Source organism: Fusarium graminearum, chromosome 4 (assembly GCF_000240135.3).
Source record: "Fusarium graminearum PH-1 chromosome 4, whole genome shotgun sequence".
In the NCBI taxonomy this organism is placed as follows: domain Eukaryota; kingdom Fungi; phylum Ascomycota; class Sordariomycetes; order Hypocreales; family Nectriaceae; genus Fusarium; species Fusarium graminearum.
In genome coordinates, this window is record NC_026477.1 from 6,717,540 (window position 1) to 6,740,200 (window position 22,661).

The window sequence follows — 22,661 nt, forward strand, 5'->3', positions numbered from 1 at the left end:
GGATTGGTTTGGGTAACATGGTTTCTCTTGGCTGATCAAACATGACATGTCCGATCCTTGAACGGATGTCGTTCTCGACTCAATCTTGGCGTGTCAGTCACCTTTGTTTGACATGTTGAGCTGTGTCAAGATAACCACCCACTAACACGGATCGCATGAAAATCAGCACAGATTAAGTGTTTGACGGAATTATCAAATCAGGCTTATTAGTCAACATCTGTCTAAGGACGTACATACTGACATCTTCGTCCGATCTTCTTCAGGCCCCTGTTCTTTTAAAACACGCCTGCCACTTTCCGCAATACATTCATTCTTATGAAATGACGTCTTCGTAATAAGGCAAAAGGCATATGTTAGGGCCCCCAGCAACGACTCCTTCTATCTCACTGAAATGAATCAGCATACATGATATACTGACCAATATCGTCGATGTTCTTGAGTTGCAGGTCGTCCACATACAACACAATGCCAACCTCGCCGTCTTCTTCCATTGACAGCTTTGGAGTTCGGCGCCTTTTGCTGCCAAGAGAGGCTTTGCTGGGTTGCAGAAACACAGATTCACAGCCACTTTCAAGGGGCTTCTTGATAGTCTCAGGTGAGTTTGAGATGAAAGCATCTTGCTCGAATGCAATATACTTAACACCATCAACTGCTTCGTGACTCTCGCTGTTTTGTGCTTCTTTCCGTCCCATGGTAAATCGTCGTCCGAAGTATGCCATAGTCTGCCTACCGACTCCAGAAGTATCGAAGACGAAAAGGTCACCTATTTTGCAATCGGCAGATTTGAGGGGCTCGTTGGAGTTTGGCTCGGTGTCTCTGACCCTGGTCCCCTGTGAATTTGGTGATGGGCCGTTGTTAAACCTGAGGGATCCGAGGGAATAAGGGGACATACCGATATCCCTAGGAAGACTTTGCAGTCGAGCGCAATGCTCTTCCTGACTCACAAGAGGAAGCTCTACCACAAGTTGGTCCCATAGTACACAGATAGCTTCACACTCGGGCTAGAGATTGGCAAGCTGGAGTATAATGTTCCTTGAAGAACCCCGAACCTCGAGGAAGTCCATCTGGAGGATAAGATTGTCCTCAACTTCAATAACATCGCCCTGCCCAATATCTCCGACAATATGCTTCATGTCGGAATTTCTAGCGTCCCTCCAAATAGAAATGGCTCCAGCTACTGAGAATGGTCGCTTGTCTTCATCTGGCGGATCACCTTGACATCCGATTATCAAGAAAGGGAATGCCTCAAGCAGCTCGGTCGTTTTGTAATTCTTCCGGAGAACCTCCAAAAGCGCATGGCGCTGGTCATTGGTAACATCGTGCCCTGTTAGGCAGCCACAGCGATCCCAGTAGTCAAACTCTTCGAACTCCAGGGATGCATCTGAAGGCGACAGGTGTATTGGTGTAATTCCGGACATGATTCTGATAGAGAAACCCAAAGCAGTGTTAAAGTTGAAGGCAAAAAAGAAAAGTCATGTTGTTGCAAAAAAAAAAAAAAAAAAAAAAACCCAGATAGTTTTTGGTGCACTTCCGTTTATCCAACGAAGGTTTGTGGTTTGCAAAATTTCATAGATTGTGGCCAAATGTAGGGAGAGCCCGCTGTTATATATAACCTGCAAGAATAAGGTTGCTTCTTTGCTCTAATTTCTATAACTTATTACATAGCACGCAAAGTCTGTATTGTCTTGTGATGGTTGGTACAACTTTAATAACAGTTCGGCTGCCCTGTATCGAGAGTCATACAAAGTAGGGCACAGAAGCAACCTTAATCTCGCACAATACAAAAGCAATACCTGCTCAGCAGCCCACTTTCTCTTCTTTGTATTGCCTTTAAAGTTGTGACAACCACTATTCGAGTCTTCGAGAGTTTCGAGTTTACAGACACACAATGATGATGTAAAAATGTAAGTTCAAGAAATGGTTCATATGTACTTAATGTCATTTTTATTCCGTAAAGTTAATTTTCTTGACGTCACACTAAGTAACTCTCATTGCAGTGTTCACAGCAATAGAAGAGATCTGGACTGCATGATGCATGTCTTAACTGTATAGCTTTTAATCAGGGGGAAAAAGAAAAGAAATATGTCAGGCTGACAGACAATGTACCCTGTAGGTCTAGGCCTGCCTTAGTAGCAGCCAACGGCCTCGGATGAGACCCCCGCAACCCGCAATTGGTAATTTCCCAGAGGCGGGGGAATCGCGGGGGATGGCAAGAACGACCCTTGAAAAATCATCCAAGAATGGGATGGTTCATCAGGTGACCAAGTAGGAAGGAGGTATCGGTCACACTCACCCCCAAAATCTCGAATTTCGCGGCCCAGGGCCATCTTTGGCTTTCATTTCTGGCTTTTGTCTCACGCGTTACATTCGCCTACCGCAACTCAGAGGCAGAGGCGCGCAGAGGTCGCTCTGCATCCGAATCCAGATTCTGGGGAAGGAAACACGTCTACGGATACCTAGCCGAGGTCAACAACAGGTCACGGGCCAAGATGACTTCGTCGCCCCCGCGTCAGAAACGCCGCAAGGCTTCCTGCAAGGAGTTCCAATGCACCCATGAAGGCTGTGGGAGGACATATTCGCGTGCCGAGCATCTTCAACGGCACCAACTCAATCGTAAGCAATGCTAAATCGGGCTTTCTGTCAAACAATAACTAACACGCTCCCAGACTCCCCTAAAGAGATCTACTACTGTGACTATCCTGACTGTTCATTCACATTCGTCAGGAAAGATCTCTACGCTCGTCATAAACTGAGACATGAGCGTCAAGTAGAGCAGTATGGCAATGGTCGTTTATCTCAACGGCCTCAGAAGGAGTTTTCGAAATTGCCAAGACAACGCAGTGAAAGATACTCCTTTAGTGAAGATGGCTCAGCTTGGAGTGACACCCAGGACGAAGGGAGAGAAGAATCAGCAAAAGAGCGACACGCTTCAATGGCCCGACAGTCCATGGACGCTTCCGTACTTGACTCTCACAGCTCGAAGCAATTTGGAATCGAAGGGGGCATAGCTCGTCAAGATTCTGGTCAACGCGACGAACTGGGTGGTCCAAGCGGCTACTATGGAGACCAACGACAACTACAGAGTCGCGATTCATCACCAGAAAAACAGGCCATGAGCACTGTGCCGTTTCGAATTGATCCAATGCCGCCTGCTGATATGTCTATGCCCCTAACAAGTCCCGAGTTGACGGGTCGTCCGGAACGTGCTCGAACCCAGTCCTATGCTATGCCCAACGGAATACCAGCGTCAAATACAGAACACGTCAACATAGAGGAACAGCACTTTGGACTTTCTCCATCAAGTACGGATGAGTTTACTACCTGGCTATTTGCCGGTCAGGGGCTAGGCTCCAATTACAACTTCGTGCCAAGCACTTTCGGCATGGCAGGATACTCCAATAACTTTGGGCAATTATGTACGGATTATACAGCTCAGACAGGCATAATGGGGAGTTCCTACGTCGAGCCTATTAACAGCCTATGGTTTCAGTCAGAACCATTGACTATGGAGACACCAGTAGTGGATTTATCGCAGTTTGGAAAGAACAGTTTTTCAGAGCACAAACGACAAGCACTACTCCACTATATGCTGCAGCGTTTTAACGAGATCAGCCTGCACGGCAGCAGATCGGCCGCGGATATCAAGGGTGAGATCTTTGGAAGTGACACTGACGCCGAGAGCCATGTTCTGAGTCATGTCAATGTCGAACGCTATCTCAACTCATATTGGGACAACTTTCACGATCAACTGCCTATTCTACACCGCCCAACATTTATACCCGAAACTGCAAACGACTTTCTTCTGTTGGCTGTGCTCATTATGGGCGCTTCTATGGTTGATAAACATGGCACATCACAAGATACTATGGAGAAAATTTCAAAGTTCACTACCTTTGTTTCGTGGAATCTGCGTTGGCAAGTTTTCATGCATGCTGACTCTCATCCACCTGCGAAGCTTTGGGTCATACAGACATTGTTGATTCTCGAAGTCTATGAGAAGATGAATGCAAGCCGTGTTCTTCACGAGCGTGCTCATATCTACTTCCCTACAACACTGTCCCTTATGCGCAGAGGAAGCGCCCTGACAGGAAAGCAGTCCTCTTATGTGTCCAGAGTTCCAACACCTATGGGTAGCCCCAAAATGGGGTCGGCTAGAATGTTCCCCAGATCGACCCAGCCGGGCTTCAACTCGTCACCTGAGAAATGGTGGGACCACTGGGTTGCACAGGAAGCTACGCGCCGAGCTGCCTTGGCTGCGTTTATTATCGATGCTACGCATGCTGCTTTATTTGGACACACGCCCACACTTGTCATTCACGAAATCAAACTGCCCCTTCCATGTGACAATACTTTATGGTCTTCTGATTCACCATCGGAGATTGGTTGTGTCGAGTCAAGCCTTCATGCTAATGGCGTCACGCCAATCACTTTCCTTGATGGTCTTCAGCGAACACTCAACGGGCAGAGAGTGCGAACAAGCCCATTTGGAAGAATATCACTCCTAGCTGCGCTGTTGTCTGTAACATGGCAGATGCATCAAAGAGATCTTGATCGCTCAACACTTGGTACCGACACGATACCTGGTGTTCAAGAACGTTGGCGACCGAAGCTGCTTAGAGCCTTTGATTGGTGGAAGAAGGACTACGATGATGGTGTTGCCCATGTCAAGCACGCCGCGTTTGATTGGCAGAGATTGGGATTGAGCAACAGAGGAGGAAGCGACGATGGTGAAGCTATGGAAACGCAGGGTACAGTGCTTTATCATTTGGGTCATATCACCGTCTACATCAGCATGCCAGAGCTTTGCATCTTTGCTGGTGTCCCTCAGATTCTTGGCAGAACTGTTTCTTCTGTGGATTGGAGGAGGACAGAAGCCAAGATCAAGGAGTGGGTGGCATCACCCGGAGCCATTGGTGGAGTTTATCACGCTTTGCAGCTCATCCGGCTTATTCTTCTCCAAGAGGAACCCAAAAGAGGAGGCATGGCTAGCGAAGCCGGTGGGCTGCCATCGGCTTGGTTTCCTTCCAGTTACCCTAAATACGATGCTGGAAGTGACAAGCTGCTAGTCAGGCCTTGGGCTTTGTATTATGCATCTCTGGTGCTGTGGGCATATGGATTTGTACAAGATGGGAACATTGAGCCGTTCCCGGACCATCTGCAATACCCCACCAGCAATATTGGAATTCCAACAATGACCACGGACTCGAGTGTTCCTTCAACCTCAAATCAAGGTGCAACCAGTACCCCTCAAGGATCTCAAGCTGAAAAGACTCCCATGTCATCCAACATGGACTACGAAGCATTAAAGCGCGACCGTCACGAAGATCTCCGAACATATCTGCAAATCATGATTCCTCCCACAATCGATTCTATCAAGGCTTTCCATCTGCATCAAAACCAAGCCGGCGTGGTGGGAAACCGAAACAAAATTATTGGTTTGTTGAGTGTCGTCGACGACGCTCTGACGAATACAAAATGGGAGCTTTTGTCTGAGGCGAGGAATAGACTGAAGATGGCGGCGTCGATGATGCAACGACCTATGATGTAAGACTGCACATTTAAGGAGTAATATCTAAAAATTAATTATACATGATGAGTTTGGAATACCTTGATTTATATGTGTTTGTTGATTACAATATTTTGACAGGTGATAGTGTGTTTTGGGAGTACCCATCAAATCTGATGACACGGAAGAACGTGGTGGTGTCTTATACAAGAGATAATCTGGATGTTCCCCACGAATACAGAGTCTTCAGTACCAGGGTTATCCCACTAAGGTTGGAACTTTACGCAAATCTAGGACAAAAGCATATGATACTGGGGATTGACAATGATCTGTGCTTCATCGTCCACCTTGGTCCGGCTCATGCCGAAGACGTGCAGACTGAGCTAACGGCAGTGCCAGCCGTTTACCGAACAAACCTTTCAAAACAGGCAGAAGAGAATGCAAGCGTGAAACACATCAAGAGGCTGCTGCATGCTGTTAGTTCACCTGATGTCTTAGCTCCTAGGATCATGGCGAGTCAGACATGGCTCAGTGGTTGTGTCTACAGGTTTGGTACCGCAGTCTCGGGTCAAGATCGACCGAACGGCGTTTAACTCAGAGTTCATAGATGTATCATCCAATTATCGTTTGCTTTGTTCGGACTACGTTTGGACGAAATTAGCCTGAGTTGGCCAACGCCGCATCCGTGCATTTTTGGATGGGGGTAAGCCCTGGCTGTCAACTCGATATGCAACTCTACTGTTTTGATCAAATGGAGTGGCCTGATTTACAGCAAAGAACAGGATTTGAAGTCGGCTCCGAGCGTAAGGGGTTTAGTTGAGGAGAAACAAGAAGGGAGCGTGGACCGACACGTCGAGAATGCGTTCTGGAATGAGGACGTTCAGAGCGAAGAAGAAAACTTTGAATGCCCCCAATGTCTCGAGTGTGGGAGGGGTTACTTCCACCAGATAAGCATGGCAATGCTGGTAGCTTATGTGAAGGCATATAGCCCCAAGCTTGAGACAAGATGATCACCTTGACACACAGACGCGAATGGGTGCAGTAGCATTGAGAATTTATTCACGAATCAATGGTGCAGATGCAATGGGGTGGTATTCAAGGGGCCCTGGTTCCTGGGCATCAACTCTACCTACTGCTACTCATGATCAAAGTGGGGAGAGGTTGAAGATCATTAGCTGTCCGATTTGGACGACAGCAGATGACAATTGCATTTAACCGGAGGTTGGAAATAAGCAGCAGGTTATTGTTTGGTCTAAGAAGTATCGCTCACTAAGAAAATGGGTTCAAACCTTGCAAAAGGCCAGTGATCGACACCGTTAGGTTCATCCCCCAGAAACTACCCCAGACTCTCCCTCGACAGTCTGGGGAGGGTAAGGGTGGCTCTGAATGGTCAGACGCTTCCTACAGCATTACCCGGGCCATTTACGATCGACGTGATGCATCCTTCGAAAACGGCAGAGAAATCACCCCGCAGAATATTCCACCAATGGTTGGTGATAGCTTCAGAATCGACTAACACGACGGGCCGTCGATCCTATTTCTTGCAGACGCTAAACCACTTGAACCGGATCGCGGGCTTCAAGCTTGACGATGCATGAGGAGAAGCATTCACCATCCTTGCCCGTACTCAATTGAGACGAGATATATCTATCCACCATGTCCGGCCCGCAACGACTCTGTTATTCTCACTTCTGTAAAGTAGTCCGCTGCTTTGAAGCCGTAGAGTGAATCAACCATGGCCACCTCAAAGCAGACCGGGGAGATCAACCCTCACATCGAGAGTACTGATGCTGGTCTCGACCATCTCAAGAACGTCGACCTGCACGACAAAGCCCTCGCCAACGAAGCTCTTGAGGCCACCGCCGACGAGCACAGCTATGGCGTCTGGCAGGGTTTCAAGACGTACAAGGCCGCTGCCTTTTGGTCCATTGGTGAGTTTTCCCTTCATACAGTTGAGCGTAGCTGACGATGCAAAGCCATCTCGACGACCGTCATCATGGAGGGCTACGACGTCACCCTCCTAGGCTCATTCTACGGATACCCACGATTTAGAGAAAAGTACGGCGTCTGGCTCGACAAGGATAACGGATATCAGATCTCGGCCAATTGGCAGCAACGCTTCAACTGTCTCGGTGCTCTGGCCAACATCATTGGCGCCATGCTCAACGGATGGGCGACTTCTCGATGGGGACACCGCGTCGTCCTCATCAGCGGCCTCTTCTGGCTGTCCGCCTTTATCTTTGTCGTCTTCTTCGCGCCAACCATTGAGGTTCTGCTCGTCGGCCAGTTCCTCTGCAATATCCCCTGGGGCATTTTTGCCACGACTGGTCCCGCCTACGCCGCCGAAGTGACACCTCTGGCCATTCGGGGATACCTCACTGCCTATGTCAACCTGTGCTGGTGTATCGGACAGTTTATCTCAGCTGGTGTGCTCAAGGGTCTCGTTTCCAACCCTACCCCGTGGTCATACAAGATCCCCTTTGCGATTCAGTGGGTTTGGCCCATTCCACTTGCCATCGCGGCATTTTTCGCTCCCGAGTCGCCCTGGTATCTTGTCCGTACAGGCCAGCTGGAAAAGGCAAAGGTTTCCCTCGAGCGATTATCTAATCCAGAGCACAACATCAACTACGACAACGCTGTTGCCCTGATGGTTCACACTAATCAGCTGGAGATTGAAGAGCGATCCGGTACCTCGTACTGGGACTGTTTCCGAGGCAGTAACCTTCGACGTACCGAGATCGCCTGTATGGGATTCCTGTCTCAAATCACAAACGGTGGTGCCCTCTGCTACAGCGGATCTTTCTTCTTCCAGCAGACTGGCATCAGCCCCGAGACGTCGTACGGTATTGCCCTCGGCGGAACTGGCATCGCCTTTATGGGCACCATCATCTCGTGGTTCTACATCTACAAGTTCGGTCGACGAACCATCTGGCTCACTGGTTTCTCATGTCTCGTGGCTATCCTCTGGACAATTGGTTTCCTCGCTTTGCCTAAGCAGACCAAGCCTTTGGCCTGGGCGCAGTCCATCCTGTGTGTGGTGTGGCTGGGAGCATACTCCATGACGGTCGGACCTATTATCTACACTATCGTCGCTGAGATTGGTTCGACTCGTCTGCGAACTCAGACAATTGTGCTGGCTCGATCGACGTACTATGTCGGAAATATTGTTTGTGGTGGATTAATCCAGCCTGAGATGTTGTCGCCTGGTTCTTGGAACCTCAAGGGTAAAACTGTAAGTCTTGACGAGAGATGAATAGGGCGTCGATTATATGCTGACAGAAAATGTAGGCTTTCTTCTGGGCTGGTTTGGCCACTCTAACCCTGCTCTGGGGTTATTTCCGCATGTTTGAGACAAAGGACCGCACCTTTGGTGAGATGGACTACATGGTAAGTTTTTGTATGAGAACAACAAAGAAAGTCACGCTAATGAGATCAACCAGTTCCAAAAGGGCGTCTCTGCACGCAAGTCTTCCAAGTACCAGATCAACGAGGACGAGTTCTTCATATCTCACGAGAGGCCTGAGGCAGAGAAGCAACAGGGTTAGGTTTGGAATTGGGAGGCCTGATAGAATCAGATGAATTATGCTGGGAAGCGAGTTCCATAGTTTACGTCATGACATAATTACTATCAATGCTCGAGTAACGTACCAATTTTGTTTTCGTATTTTGATGTCGATCTTTATTGGTTTGTTGTGTTGAAACGATGCTAGACTTTCTAGCGACCAACAAAGGTCATAGCGGAATGTCGTGGTGAGACGTTGGACCATCGGTCAGCGCCTAAATTACCTCTGTCAGGGAATGAGATGCCGATTCGGGGTCTGTAGTATTATGGATAAGGCTACGGATACAGCGCGTGTTGATCTCTCGGCGAATAATTCTCAATTGAAGTGTATCTTGTCTTGTTGTTTCCTTTTGTATGATAAGCAGGGTCTGCATAGTATGAATTCAGTATCATCTGTAATATTACAAGACAACATTTGCTTATCTCACTGCTTGGCTTGCCATCCCTACACTTGTCTGAAGGAGGGTCACCAAAAGTCACTCACACATCACGACATTCTCTACACATTCTTTCATCTCAATAGATAACTGGTCCCTGTTTGTTTACCATGACTTCACCTCTTTGTTCATCTCCAAGCCACCTTCAACAACGGATCAAGCGGGCTCTTAACCGTGCCGGCCAAGGGCTGTTCTATCCACTTCAAGGGGGAAACGAGACGGCCCAGTTGCATCCAATTTAGCGCCTTTTGCCCCAGGACTGTCAAGGGTCGCCAAGGAATTCTCCGGCCTCAGCGAAGAATTGCTTGTTACGTAGTGTTTTATGTAGAGAAACGAGCTGAAAGAGAGAGCGTCATAGCATAGGGCTTGAAAGATTGGGGGAAGTATTACGGGATATCCGTAAATGCCCATATCTAATGTCTTTATTCTTGGCTTCGTATTACAGAGATTGGTCCAAGGAATTAATCCCAGCACTGAATCCTGGCTGCCAATATGCATCTGATTTATTCGGCTTGTTTAGCTTTTCATCTGTTCTCACTGATTGGCGTGTTTTGGACAGCCATGGCTGTTCCTTGCATAAACTGCCGCTACCCGTGTCTATCAACAAAGATTCGGCGTCTCATCAACAAAGAGTTTCGGAAGAGACTTGACAGAACAGAAAAACGAATAACAAGGTCGTATCAAATCTAAGGGTACGAGAAGTACCGTGTAGGGATACATAGCGAATACCACAAAGTTAGGTAAGAGCGCATTACTCGTGAATACGTGGTGAGCCATCATTCAATCTCTTGATTGTTTTATCGACGATCATACCGCAAGATTACTAGCCGGGTATGAGACAGGAGAAGCTGCCATCCACAACCAATCAACGCCTGTACCCAAGACATTTGCATGCTATTCTTAGCGGTTTAACCATAACTTAGTGGACCAGCGTCGTAAGCATTCCCCTGAAAAACCGGGCACTTAGTGCTTGTCCGACACGTGACGGCTCCACGCCCGCTGCAACCGACCCGCCCCTACCTAATCTCAGCGCGTTCCGGATTCAAAAACAAAAGACGTCTTCTCTCATTCTTCATCCAGACATTTCCTCTCTTTCCGTCCATCTATCTCTCTTTTTTTTGGGGTAGACTTTTCTTATTATTTCCTCGTCACTCTCTTTTGAAACCGCCCAACGGCTCTTATTTCCAAACTAAACTCACACTCCTTTTTTTTAAATAGACTTTTTAACAGTCTAACGTGGTGTGACCGTGCTCAACGTTGTACCGAATAAAAGTATCACCACAAACCGATCGATAATCTAGTCAATCAGTCATCATGAAGGTTTCATCCGCTGCCGTTGCCGTTGGTGCCCTCGCCATGGGCGCCGAGGCCAAGAACTACCTTGGTTTCAACTCTGGTGCTACCCTCGCCAACCGAGAGGCCAAGTTCAAGGCCGACTTCCAGGCCGAGTTCGAGACTGCTCAGAACCTCAAGACCTCCCCCGGTGACTTCAACGCCGTCCGTCTCTACACCAACATCCAGGCCTACTCCCAGGATGACCCCATCGAGGCTTTCGAGGCTGCCATCGACACCAAGACCCAGATCCTCCTCGGTGTCTGGACCTCTGGTACCGACAACATCGACAATGAGATCAGCGCCCTCAAGAAGGCCGTCGAGAAGTACGGTTCCAAGCTGACCGACCTCGTCATTGGTGTTTCCGTCGGTAGTGAGGATCTCTACCGTAACTCCGTTACCGGTGTCAAGAACAAGGGTGGTGTCGGTGTCCAGCCCGATGCTCTCGTTGACTTCATCGACGACTTCCGCTCTGCCTTCAAGGGCACCCCCATCGCCAAGGTTCCCCTCGGCCACGTCGACACCTGGGATGTCTGGGGCAACGTCACCAACAAGCCCGTCCTCGATGCCATTGACTTCATCGGAGTCGATGAGTACCCCTACTACGAGAACGGCAAGGGCAATAGCATCGACAACGCTGCCAAGCTCTTCAACAAGGCCTATGATGCCACCGTCGCCACCTCTGGTGGTAAGCCCGTCTGGGTCACCGAGACCGGATGGCCCTACAAGGGTCCCGATTGGGATGAGGCTGTTCCCAGCGTCAAGAACGCCCAGAAGTACTGGCAGGATGTTGGCTGCAAGAGCCTCTTCAACAAGGTCCCCACCTTCTGGTACAACCTCCGTGACTCCAACCCCGACAACAAGATGAAGTTCGCCATTACCGAGAACCTCTCCACCACTCCTCTCTTCGATCTCTCTTGCGACAAGGTCGACGATGAAACCTCCAGCTCCGCCGAGTCCAAGACCAAGACCTCCACCCACGCTTCCAAGGCTACTGGTGACTCTCACTCTACCGGTACCTTCGTCACTGCCACTGCCTCTGCCACCAGCGGCTCCAGCGACAGCGAGGACTCCACTGCCACTGGCACTGGTTCTTCCTCCAAGCCCACCTCTGGCTCCGGCTCCGGTTCCAGCTCCGAGTCTGGCTCCTCTGGCTCTGGTGACGCTTCCGAGTCTGGCTCCTCCGGCTCTGGTTCTTCTGGCTCCTCCGGCTCCGGCTCCAGCTCCGAGTCTGGATCTAAGTCCGAGGCTGGCTCCAGCTCTGAGACTGGTGCCGCCGCCGCTGAGACCCCCAGCACTGTCAACGGTGCTGCTGGCTTGACCTTCTCTGCTGCCGCCCTTGCCTTCTTCGCCATGCTTGCTCTGTAAATGTCCTAAATGGATTCTGGGGTGATTGACGCCCATTAGCGTGTCTTTTTTACTTTTTTCTCGCACCCGAGATCTGTTTCTTGTAATATTTTATGGATAGATTACGGATAGACAAATGTTGGCTATTTTTTCAGTATTATTTGCCTCTAAAGAATCGTGACAACAGTAACTATAGATATGTGATCAAGGCTTGTGATGTGAATTGATGGAACCAAGTATATCACAATCAAGGCTTGACGGTTGTACTTGTGCTAACGTTCCTCCCGTCCCAACGGCCAAAGCCACAACCTCCTTCACGAACCCTATTGGGCAAGAAAAAAACAGAGACACAACGCCAGTATAAAAAGGAATCAAGCCACCACCTGTCAACAGATGCAACCAGCAAAAGGAAGGGTCTGGCCGGGGATTGAACCCGGGACCTCTCGCAAGCTATGCTATAGGGTTTTCCCTAAGCGAGAATCATACCACTAGACCACCAGACCGGACAAGTCTTGGAAGACTGTTGAATCAATCACGTGATTGTTTGATGTTGGGGATAGTCAAGATTGCAGCTTATGTCGTGAGTTTGTGGTGTTGACGGCCTCTAGGGTGGGACACAAGACGTGTTGAATTAGTTCGACAACAACCAATTAAGGACTGATAGGAGTAGACATGGACTGTATATATTTTCCATGTTTATTTTGACTTTTTCCGAGCTTGATGTAATAAAATCTTACAACTTTCGTGTGGCGTTAGCTCCCTCTTATCTCTTGCAAAGCCCAACATCAAACCGTACATACCCGAAAACGAGCGGCGCTTTTTCCCTGGCCAAGACAAAAGCGACGAGTACCGGCAGGGTGGATTGACGAATAAGCACCTTCCAACATGATATCCTCCGGTCGTTTCCTTTTCCGTTGACTGACGGAATTAATGATACGCGAGCCTGATTTATGTCGATCAATTTGTGAGTTGGGGGCTGTAAATGCTTTCCTTTGACGATCATTGTCATTCAAAGCTTGTATGTTTCACTCCATAATTGATGTGACGCAATCCCGAATCCTCATGATAGATTGAGGCCGCTCGTTTAAGAATTCTTGGTATCTTTTGATGTTGATCAGCCTTGCCGACGCCGTCGCTAGACTGCGCCTTGTTTGTGGATTGTTCTCCCTTCAGCCTCAAGCTATCCATTAGACACATGTTCTCAGCTCTCGCCGCTATGAGGGGTCCTGAAGTGGTTGAGGAAGTTACATGTGACATTTGTACCACACGGGTCCCCTCTATTTGCTGACAGTAAACCTGTATAAATACAACAAACCCACCATCTTGACGGCATCACTAAACACGACTTAACATCTCCAATACCATTTTCTTAAGCTCAATTATTCATCCTAAAAAAACACAATCATGGCTGCCGTTCAACTCCAAGCCGCACCTCGCAAGGTCGGCGTCTTCCAAAACCTCATCGCCTCCCAAACAGAGACGCTCGTCCTCAAAGAAAAAGTCATGTCCCTGACTGGCGACAGCTTCGACATCAAGCTTGCCAATGGCCAGCCCATCCTCAAGGTCGAGGGCAAAGTGATGAGCATCTCGGGTCGCAAAAAGGTCTTTGACATGCATGGCAACCACCTCTTTTCCATCGTCAAGGAGCACCTCCACATCCACGCTACCTACGCCGTGGAAGATGCCCAGGGTGCCAAGATCATGGAGGTCAAGAACAGTTTCAAGCGTAAGTTTTTTTTTACCGTATTTATTATTGATAAAAATCGCATCCTAACTCTCTATTTAGTCATGGGCTCCAAGGCCACTGCTACCTTTACCTCCAGTGACGGCACCGCAGAGATTCTGGAAATGAAGGGCAATTGGTTCGATTATGCAGCTGATATCTTTGACAAGTCTACAAACACTGTTGTTGCGCGCATCGATCGCAAGATCCTTAGCGGTCGTGACATGATCTTTGGTCAGCAGACCTACGCTCTGATGGTCGCGCCTGGTGTCGACATGGCGCTCATGGCAGCGCTGTGTATCTGCATGGATGAGAAGAATAATGAGAAGTAAGATGGATGGCCTAATGAGAGCGCGCGCGCGTATGATAGATACCCCGGGAGTGACGACACATGAGGAGCAATGCTGGAAAGTCGAGTCGAACGGTTAATTGAGCTGTGGCTTTCGATATGTACTTTTGCCCTATTAATTGAGAAGCAAGAATGAATAACGATTGGAAAGTGTCTGCGATCAGAATGAGCGTGAAGAGACGTAGATGAGATCGATAACCAGTGGTACAATCAATACACATGTTTTATGTGTTGCGTGTTTGCATCCATGGGACTGAGAAAGAGATGCCATAAAAAAGTCATATCAGTTTCACGAGTCAATTGCCGAACTTCTCATTGCTTCTCATCAATCATCAATTGCCAAGCCATTACTAGTATATAAAGTCGGTTCCAACATATAACCCAATATTATGCCCTGCGAACAACAAAGACGCCAACATTTCTTTACTCCATTACCAAGACATTCCTGAATCGAGGCTTGCCAGCCTTCAGGCTATCGACTGCATCCTGGACCTTTTCCAATGGATACTTCTCAACCATACACTTGACTCCATGCGTCAAAGAGAAGCGCAGCGCCTCCTCGGAGTCAAGAGCATGACCGCTGGGCCAGCCAACAACGCTGGCGCCCTTCAGCACCAAAGCCACGGTATCAAACTCTGCACCACCAACGGGCGCGAGGTTGAGCAACTTGCCTTCGGGGGCGAGTCCTTGGATGAGAGGAGAGATGGCCTTGGGGTTGGGTGCTGTCTGGACGATGATTGATGCACCTCCAAGCTTGTTGAGTTCTTCGCCGACGTCGCTAGTCTTGGTGTTGATGTAGTGGTGAGCGCCGAGCTTCTTTGCAAAGTCGGCCTTGTCGTCGGTTGAAGAAAGAACGGCGACTTCGTAACCCATCTTGTAGGCGTACTGTACTGCAAGATGACCTAGGCCACCGAGACCCTGAACTGCGACGATGCGGCCCTGCTCAACGTGCATCTTGCGGATACCGTTAAAGACAGTGACACCAGCGCAAAGAAGAGGAGCAGCGTCGGCGGGTTCAATCTCCTTGGGTACCCGGACAACAGCCTCTGAGCGAAGGAGGACATACTCAGCGAAGCCACCATCTCGACTCACACCATTGACCTCCTTGTGGTCGCACATTTGGAACTGCGCTCGTTGACACTGTCGGCAAGTTCGATCATGGCCGCCGTGCCAAGGTCCACCAACTCGGTCGCCGTTCTTAAAGTTGTCAACGTCTTCGCCGACTTCGACGACATCGCCGATGATTTCATGGCCGGGGACGCGGGGAAAGACGTCGCCCATGTGGCCTTCGCTCACACCCACGTCTGAGAAACAGACACCGCAGGCGAGGACCTTGACGAGAATTTGGCCCTTTGAGGGGTGCTTCAGGGGGACATCCTTGAGTGTGAAGGGAGCATTGGCTTTCTCGATGACACAGGCCTTGTATGTTTGGGGAAGAGAAGACATGGTGAGGTATGTTGATGTTTGACAGGGTATTTTGTTAAAGTGAAGACTCAATTAGTGTTTATGGATGAGATAGTATTGCTGAGAGGTGTATTGAGGATATACAGATCTCCAAGGAAGAGCACGATAACTTATATATACCACGCATACGGCAGTGGAGCGCCGGATGCAATAGCTAATAGTTGACGCTATCAATAAAACATCACCAAAGCCCGTCCCCTCAAGAGATGCTTAATTCCGTCATGAATGCTACCGTAAAGTGTATTGATAACAAGACACATGCTTTTACTCAGCAGGATAAACTCTAGTGCCGCTTAATTCCGCACGTTATTGGGTAGCACACGGATTTATGGCGCTCAGTATTACATCACCGAATTGGAACGGGACGAAAGGTCGGCGTTAGTGTGTGGATGTTGTATTCGGACATCAGATCTCCAAGGGCACTATCCCGTACATGGTTATCGGAGATGAAAGCAGCAAATGTTCCAAAGCCGATGGTCCTTGCTGGGGTTAATCCGAACGCCAAAATAATCCGAGATAGCTGCAGCCACACCTTGAACGCCACAGTTCTTCCATAGAAAATTTCCCCCACCATGAGCAGCCTTTGGCGATGCGCAGCCCTGCTATTGAAGCTCAATCATCCATACATACAAACATAACGAAACACAATGCCTCTCGACACCTCGACATACTCATTAGCGCTTCTGCGCGTCGACGGAAGAAGATGGAACGAACTCCGTCGTCTTCACGCTCAGATTAGGACTCAAGATGCCGCCGACGGTTCATCATATCTCGAAATGGGCCATACAAAAGTCATGTGTGTCGTGACAGGTCCTTCGGAGCAACAGCAACGACGCGGCGGACAGCAGGCGGGCCGTGATATGGCGGCGATCAATGTCAACGTTGTGGTCGCAGGGTTCTCAAGCGTGGATCGCAAGAAGCGAGGGCGCAATGACAAGTGAGTTTTTCTTTGCCCATGACCGATTGCGATGGACTAACGGTTTTGCAGGCGGATCCAGGAGATCGAAACTACGATTGCCAATGCTCTCTCTTCGAACTTACATACGCATTTGTTCCCTAACTCCTCTATCTCAATCTCCCTTCACGTTCTTTCACAAGACGGATCGCTACTCGCTGCTCTAATCAACGCTACAACACTTGCGCTTATCGATGCTGGTATTCCCATGTCGGACTACATTGCCGCGTGCACGGCGGGCTCTACATCTACATACGCCGCTGGCGACGACAACGCCGATCCCCTACTCGACTTGAACAACCAGGAGGAGCAGGAACTTCCATTCCTTACCGTCGCGACGCACGGCGATACCGATCGAGTTGCAGTCTTGGTGTGCGAGAGTCGTGTGCAAGTCAGCAGATTGGAGGGTATGTTGGTAGTAGGTGTGGACGGATGCAAGCAGGTCAAGCAGTTCTTGGATCAAGTGGTGAAAGACAAGGGCGCAGAGATGGTTAGGGAGGGCGCTGTGGAAAGAAGTGACGCGGTGATGGATTTGGATGGATAGAACATTGATACCAAGGGTTTTCGCATCGGGCCAGAAAAAATAAGTTTGGAGTTCTTTGTTTGATCCGTAGTTTCTAAGCTACAGGTATGTCTTCAGCGCTAGAATAACATCATAGTGTAACGGGCTAATTGTAAGATTCAAGATGAAACATATGTTTTACAGCTCCTCGTGCTTGATCTGGTCCTTGGTCTTGGGCTCGGCTTCGGACTCAGCGACAGGCTGGGCCTCAGGCTCGGCAGTCTCTTCAGCGTGCTCAGTCTCAGTTTGAGTCTCGTACTCAACTTCAGTCTCGACGACGGTTCGGGTCTCCTCTCCATCAGCGCCGGTGACAGTCTCGTACTCGGTCTCAATCTCAGTCTCGATAACGGTCTTGACATCGTCGGGACCATCAGTCTCGATCTCGGGTTCGGGGTCGGTGGCCTTGGTGGACCCGGCCTTCTTCTCAACGACAACGCCTTCGGGGAGCTTCTTCTTGGCACCCTCGCCCATGCGAATGGCATCAATCCAGCTCTCAACGCTTGAAAGGCTAAAGTCGCCTGAGTACTGGCGCCACCAGTTGCGGCGGGTGTTGATAGCAATCAGGTTGACCTTGTCGTTGAGTCCAAGGGCCTTGGGGAGAGTGGAGGCGGCGTCGCTGTCGCTGGGGATGGAGATGAAAGGGATAGTGTTGCGGCCTCCGTGGACGTACTTGGTGTTAAGGTGGGAGAGCGACTCTACAGCCTTCTCGCCAGCTTCACCAGGAGTGAAGAGAAGGACACAGGTGTGGGACTTGGGAGCAAGACACTCCTCGGTGAGCTTCTCCAAGCTCTTGATAGTAGAGATAGGAACAATGGAGGGGATAGGCTCAGCAGCGGGTTCCTTTGATTCGGCGGCAGGTTCCTTGGCGGCTTCGGTGGACTTGTTCTTTTTAGCGCTCTTGGTGTCGTCCTTCTTCGTCTTGGTGTTCTTGGTGTCATCCTTCTTGCCCTTGGTGCTCTTGGTATTGCCAGAAGCGTGGATAGGGTTAGGTTGTCCGGCTTGGGTGAGGAACTTGACCATGTCCTTCTTGGCCATCTCACCATCGTAGACAATATGATCCTTGCCCTCACCGGGGATAAGGACAAGAGCAGGGAACTTCTCGACGCCGAACTTCTTGACAGCACCCGCTTCCTTATCACGGATCTGGCCCACAGAGATTACATCGAGGAAGTCAATGGCAATGCTTCGAATGAGCGCACTGGTAGTTCCCTTTTGAGTAAACAGAATAGCCTTGGGCTTGTCACCTGCAAGGAAAGAGTCAAGATCCTTATCACTCACACGAGTAACGTGGTTGTTGATCTTGCTCATAACAGCCTCCTGGATAGCACCGGCAGTTCGCTGGCCCTGGTAATCCTCTACGACGGGCTTACCAGACTTCTTGCCAGGGCGGACAATCTTGAGAGTGGGAAAGCCCTGGACACCCATGGAACCGCAAAGCTGCTTGTTGGCGTCATCGTCACAGTCAATGGCAGCAACCTGAGCGAGACCATCGAGGTTCTTAGCAGCTTTCTCGTAAGCAGGCTTCAGGTTCTGACAGTGACCACACCAAGGAGCGTAGAACTCGACAATCTGGAAGATGTAAGTGGGGAGTCATAACAACGAATATGGATGACCTACAGAGGTGTAGTTGGACTTTGCAATGATCTTATCATAGTTGCGGGCATTCAACTGAAGAACAGGAGAGTTCTTGGTGTAAATGGCAGCCTGAGCTTCGGGCAGAGCCGCCAGGGCTGCTGTCAAAGTGACCAGCAGAGATGTGGGGTTATGCATTATGAAGATTAAATGCAAGATTGATGATGTAAAAAATAGAAGAATGGAAGAGTATCGATTTGATACTGATTAGTCTTGGAGCAACTTTTTATCTACCAGGCTCAATGACAAGGAACCAGCGTCACTTGTTGTCGTCGTCAAGAACAAAGTGGCATCTTCGGAGAAAAAGCCACGGTGATCAGACGAGGGAAAGTGAAGCTGGTTCCGGATTCAGCTTGTGCCACATGTGGCGTGAGCTGACCGAATCCGGGGAAATATGTGGCGGTGCAGATGAACCACTGAAACCGTTACGTCAACGTGAAGGCAGAAGTCAAGAGAATGAGGAGATCGAGATGGAGGTGGGGTAAGGATCTCCAAAACAACTTGGAGTTGACATTAAACTTGCGTCATTCCAGTTTAGTCCCTGACTTTTAAATAATTATCCCTCGTTTCGTATCTGAGCCATTTCCGAGAAACTGTCAAACCTGTCAAACCTGTCAAAACACCGCACATCATGGCCGAACCACTGCCAGCCGTGCTCAAGATCCCCGAAGTGAGCCGGTTCATCAACCGCGCGAACCAGCTCAGAAACATCAAGCCCGCCCTCGCATACTGGTGTAGGTAACAACTAAAGCTCGACCTAGTTTATAACAATAGCTAAAACTTTGGCTGCAGGTGAATACCATGCTGTCAACCAGATCGTAGGCAAGGGCCTCCACAACTCAGACGACGAAGCCTTTGAGTTCACAAAGACCCTGATCGAGCGCCTCGAGATAACAAAGACGGAGCGCCCTGACGATGAAGCGATTATCGACAATGCTGCTGGACAAGCCTACGTTGAGCAATTCGCCCAGCAGACGTTTGATCGCGCCGAGCGTACCCTGCGAGCTGATAAAGTGACGAGGTACATCACGGGTTTTACACCATACTCATATATGCGAAGCTGACATGTCCTAGACAAACCGCCGACACATTCGATGCCGCCGCAACTTTCTTCGATCTTACCCGTGAATGGGGCGAGCCTGACCCCGAGGTTTTGAAAAAGATCAAGTTCGCAAAGTGGAACGCTGCGCGAATCCTCAAGGCAATTCGTGAAGGCAAAGACCCTAATGAGACAAACCCTAGAGCGCCAGAACCCGAACCAAGTGTTAGTCTCGACCCATCTGACCCTGAAGTTCAACTCTTGACAGGAGGTCAGCCAGCGACAGTTGAAGATGCACCAGACGCTGGGGATTCACCCAAAGTTGCTACACCTACAGAGGCGCCGACAAAGGACCCAACTGACCCTAGTTATTTCCCACCCCAAAGTGAACCAGAGGGACAGGCACCAGAGCCCTTTGTCCCATCGCCTATGAGCACAAGTTCTACCCCAGGTGGCGAGCTTGGTCGCCCGCCAGTCGGCCTACCGCCTGATGTGTCTCCTGCAGTAGAGTCTCCAGCACAGCCAGCAACCGGTGCCCCTTCTTCCATGGAACTACCCGACGATCACGACGTTCTTGCAAGACCTATGATGCCTCACCTTAATTCGTCGCACCCTGGAAAGCCCCTAGGCACAGAATCACCAGCACCACTTGCTGTGGCGGCTGCTGCTAGACCATTCCTCCCTCATCTCGCTTCGTCACAGCCCGCGTCACCAGATGTCGGATTACCAGCACCTCTTGAAGCGGCTGCAAACGCAAGACCCTTTTTGCCTCACCTTACTTCTTCGGCCGTTGGAAACGGACCAGTTCCTCCAAGGGGCCCACCGTCTTCACATCCCACCAAGGCACCAATTGATCATTCAAACCCCCTCAATGCCGCAGCAGCCGCAAGACCATGGCTGCCACACCTTGCATCCGCTCCTCCTGGAAAGGCACCCGTAGTTGAACCCGAGCCCGAACTGGCTCCAGGTGTCGAGCCTATCAGGCCAATGATGCCACACCTTGCCTCTTCACACCCTGGGGGCTCACCAGCTCACTCACCTCCTGCGCAGGCCCCTACATCTGCACCTCCTCCAGCAAATTACACGACAGACCAGAAAGATATCAACCAGGCTCAGAAGCACGCTAAGTGGGCAATATCGGCGTTGAACTTTGAGGATGTGCCTACTGCAGTTCAAGAGCTGCGCAACGCACTCGCGATGCTTGGGGCACGATAAGACTTTGTTTTGACTTTACGAAGCATAGAGACGGACAATACCACGGGTTGGAATAGCATTGAACTTGATAGTATTTCGCTGCATAGTACTGCTAGAGTAGTAGCCATATACTGCATTATTGTATATAAATGAAATCGTGCTCGTCATAAAACTCATCAGAACCAAGAAAAATAACCTCAGGGTCTTTAACACTAAGCCAAAGCCAGTAGTCCATGCGCTTCATATCCAGGGTGGGGGAATCCTTCAGGATAACCCACCGGCTCAGTTCCCTCTTCCTCGTCGTCATCGGCGTCAGTCCATCCTCTTTCAGGGCCCCATTCAATGCTGAGGCCTTGTTGCTCGACAATTTGCATGAGACCCTGCATCATATCTCCAGATTTTTTGACGCTTGTCCAGCCATCAAACTGAACAGCCCGAAGGGAAGGCAATGCCTCCAGCACATCAGTGAGAAGGTTCCGGCTGAACGCCTCGTAGAAACCTTCTGATCGGCGCCAACCTTGGAAGATGTTATCACTGGGGTCGCACTCGACAAAGATATTGAGGCGCTCAACGTCCTTGCATTCCGAGAGACCGAGCGCTGGGTTAACAACCCATCCACGCGGCGGCGCGTTCCATCCAGGGCCAAGGCGCAATTCGAGAGATGTGAGGAATTTTCGCTGCTGCGGCTTCAACCTTGCCAGCAGAGGCTTCTTGCTCTTGAAGTATTTGCCAGGATAGGTGGGAAACAGACGAAAAGTTCGTGTACTGTAGAAAGCGAATGTCGCTTCATCATGAACCTGTTTGCAGACTCGCATGAGCCCAAGCTTCTTGTGTACGCGCTTATAATTGCCAGGCCCGAGATCTAGAAGTGTAGGGACATCGTCGAAGAAGTATGTGTAGATCTGGATGCGCACTTCGGCGGGTAGGTCGAGGAAATGAAACGGTATTTTGGGTACGCGGCGCTTCGTTCTAAAGGGGATCAGAGGTACATCAAGAGTAAGGTCGGCGATGCTGAGTTTGTTCACGTCCTCTTCGGTGACGGCTTTCTCGGGCGCAGCCTTCGCAGGAGGCGCTTGGCTAGATGAAGGCATCACAATGCGAATTGAGCCCGCTGGCCTAGAGGCCGAGCTCTTGCTAGATCGTCGTGCCATGATGGATATGTAAGTTGTGGTAAAGATGAAGGATTCGAGGTGGCGAAGACGAGATTTTCAGTTCAGTTAAAGGCGAGTGGTAGTATCATGAATCACTACTAGGTGACGATGGCAAAGATTAAGTAATTGATGGCCTCGGTTATTGTTCAATTTTCTGGGATGAGGCTTGTCATGAGGTGTATCATGGTGTAGGTCGGTATCGATTGAAGAATCCGCTTTAGAAGGCAGCGCTGGTGACATCTATTGTTAGTGTCGGGTAGCTTATCGGAATAATCGCCGGGATTTGTATTGGACTGTGGCAAAGTATAGAAAAGTTGTTTATTGTTCGAGAAGTGCCTGGAGAATGCGCTTGAAGACAAGTGGAGCATTCACCTAAATACTCGACACTGAATGACAATACACTTCTTG

At 49.7% G+C, this 22,661-nt stretch overlaps 10 protein-coding genes and 1 non-coding gene across 11 annotated transcripts; 6 read left to right on the top strand and 5 right to left on the bottom strand.

Moving 5' to 3' along the window:
• Nucleotides 1–383: 383 nt before the first annotated feature.
• On the bottom strand, nucleotides 384–1,418 carry FGSG_09369 (uncharacterized protein; the record flags this gene model as incomplete). The annotated part of the gene is made up of 2 exons (XM_011330074.1): nucleotides 384–1,001; nucleotides 1,050–1,418. The coding sequence occupies 2 exons, from the start codon at nucleotides 1,416–1,418 to the stop codon at nucleotides 384–386; spliced, it is 987 nt and encodes a 328-aa protein (XP_011328376.1).
• Nucleotides 1,419–2,489: 1,071 nt separating this feature from the next.
• Nucleotides 2,490–5,548, top strand: FGSG_09368 (uncharacterized protein; the record flags this gene model as incomplete). The annotated part of the gene is made up of 2 exons (XM_011330075.1): nucleotides 2,490–2,613; nucleotides 2,667–5,548. The coding sequence occupies 2 exons, from the start codon at nucleotides 2,490–2,492 to the stop codon at nucleotides 5,546–5,548; spliced, it is 3,006 nt and encodes a 1,001-aa protein (XP_011328377.1).
• Nucleotides 5,549–7,211: 1,663 nt separating this feature from the next.
• On the top strand, nucleotides 7,212–9,051 carry FGSG_09367 (uncharacterized protein; the record flags this gene model as incomplete). The annotated part of the gene is made up of 4 exons (XM_011330076.1): nucleotides 7,212–7,437; nucleotides 7,483–8,738; nucleotides 8,795–8,893; nucleotides 8,947–9,051. Exons 1-4 carry the CDS (start codon nucleotides 7,242–7,244, stop codon nucleotides 9,049–9,051), a joined length of 1,656 nt encoding a protein of 551 aa, XP_011328378.1. The 5' UTR covers nucleotides 7,212–7,241.
• A 1,768-nt stretch (nucleotides 9,052–10,819) lies between these two features.
• On the top strand, nucleotides 10,820–12,205 carry FGSG_09366 (uncharacterized protein; the record flags this gene model as incomplete). Its single annotated transcript, XM_011330077.1, has 1 exon — nucleotides 10,820–12,205. The coding sequence occupies one exon, from the start codon at nucleotides 10,820–10,822 to the stop codon at nucleotides 12,203–12,205; it is 1,386 nt and encodes a 461-aa protein (XP_011328379.1).
• A 391-nt stretch (nucleotides 12,206–12,596) lies between these two features.
• FGSG_20730 lies at nucleotides 12,597–12,687 on the bottom strand. Its single transcript has one exon. It is a non-coding gene; the product is annotated as a tRNA-Pro (tRNA).
• Nucleotides 12,688–13,588: 901 nt separating this feature from the next.
• FGSG_09365 (uncharacterized protein) lies at nucleotides 13,589–14,239 on the top strand (the record flags this gene model as incomplete). Its single annotated transcript, XM_011330078.1, has 2 exons — nucleotides 13,589–13,910; nucleotides 13,971–14,239. The coding sequence occupies 2 exons, from the start codon at nucleotides 13,589–13,591 to the stop codon at nucleotides 14,237–14,239; spliced, it is 591 nt and encodes a 196-aa protein (XP_011328380.1).
• A 440-nt stretch (nucleotides 14,240–14,679) lies between these two features.
• Nucleotides 14,680–15,702, bottom strand: FGSG_09364 (uncharacterized protein; the record flags this gene model as incomplete). Its single annotated transcript, XM_011330079.1, has 1 exon — nucleotides 14,680–15,702. One exon carries the CDS (start codon nucleotides 15,700–15,702, stop codon nucleotides 14,680–14,682), a length of 1,023 nt encoding a protein of 340 aa, XP_011328381.1.
• Nucleotides 15,703–16,348: 646 nt separating this feature from the next.
• FGSG_09363 (uncharacterized protein) lies at nucleotides 16,349–17,350 on the top strand. Its single transcript, XM_011330080.1, has 2 exons — nucleotides 16,349–16,657; nucleotides 16,709–17,350. The coding sequence occupies exons 1-2, from the start codon at nucleotides 16,368–16,370 to the stop codon at nucleotides 17,217–17,219; spliced, it is 801 nt and encodes a 266-aa protein (XP_011328382.1). The 5' UTR covers nucleotides 16,349–16,367; the 3' UTR covers nucleotides 17,220–17,350.
• A 25-nt stretch (nucleotides 17,351–17,375) lies between these two features.
• FGSG_09362 (uncharacterized protein) lies at nucleotides 17,376–19,007 on the bottom strand (the record flags this gene model as incomplete). Its single annotated transcript, XM_011330081.1, has 2 exons — nucleotides 17,376–18,797; nucleotides 18,855–19,007. 2 exons carry the CDS (start codon nucleotides 19,005–19,007, stop codon nucleotides 17,376–17,378), a joined length of 1,575 nt encoding a protein of 524 aa, XP_011328383.1.
• Nucleotides 19,008–19,500: 493 nt separating this feature from the next.
• On the top strand, nucleotides 19,501–21,123 carry FGSG_09361 (uncharacterized protein; the record flags this gene model as incomplete). Its single annotated transcript, XM_011330082.1, has 3 exons — nucleotides 19,501–19,603; nucleotides 19,662–19,890; nucleotides 19,944–21,123. 3 exons carry the CDS (start codon nucleotides 19,501–19,503, stop codon nucleotides 21,121–21,123), a joined length of 1,512 nt encoding a protein of 503 aa, XP_011328384.1.
• On the bottom strand, nucleotides 20,741–22,440 carry FGSG_09360 (uncharacterized protein). Its single transcript, XM_011330083.1, has one exon. The coding sequence runs from the start codon at nucleotides 22,251–22,253 to the stop codon at nucleotides 21,315–21,317; it is 939 nt and encodes a 312-aa protein (XP_011328385.1). The 5' UTR covers nucleotides 22,254–22,440; the 3' UTR covers nucleotides 20,741–21,314.
• Nucleotides 22,441–22,661: the final 221 nt, after the last annotated feature.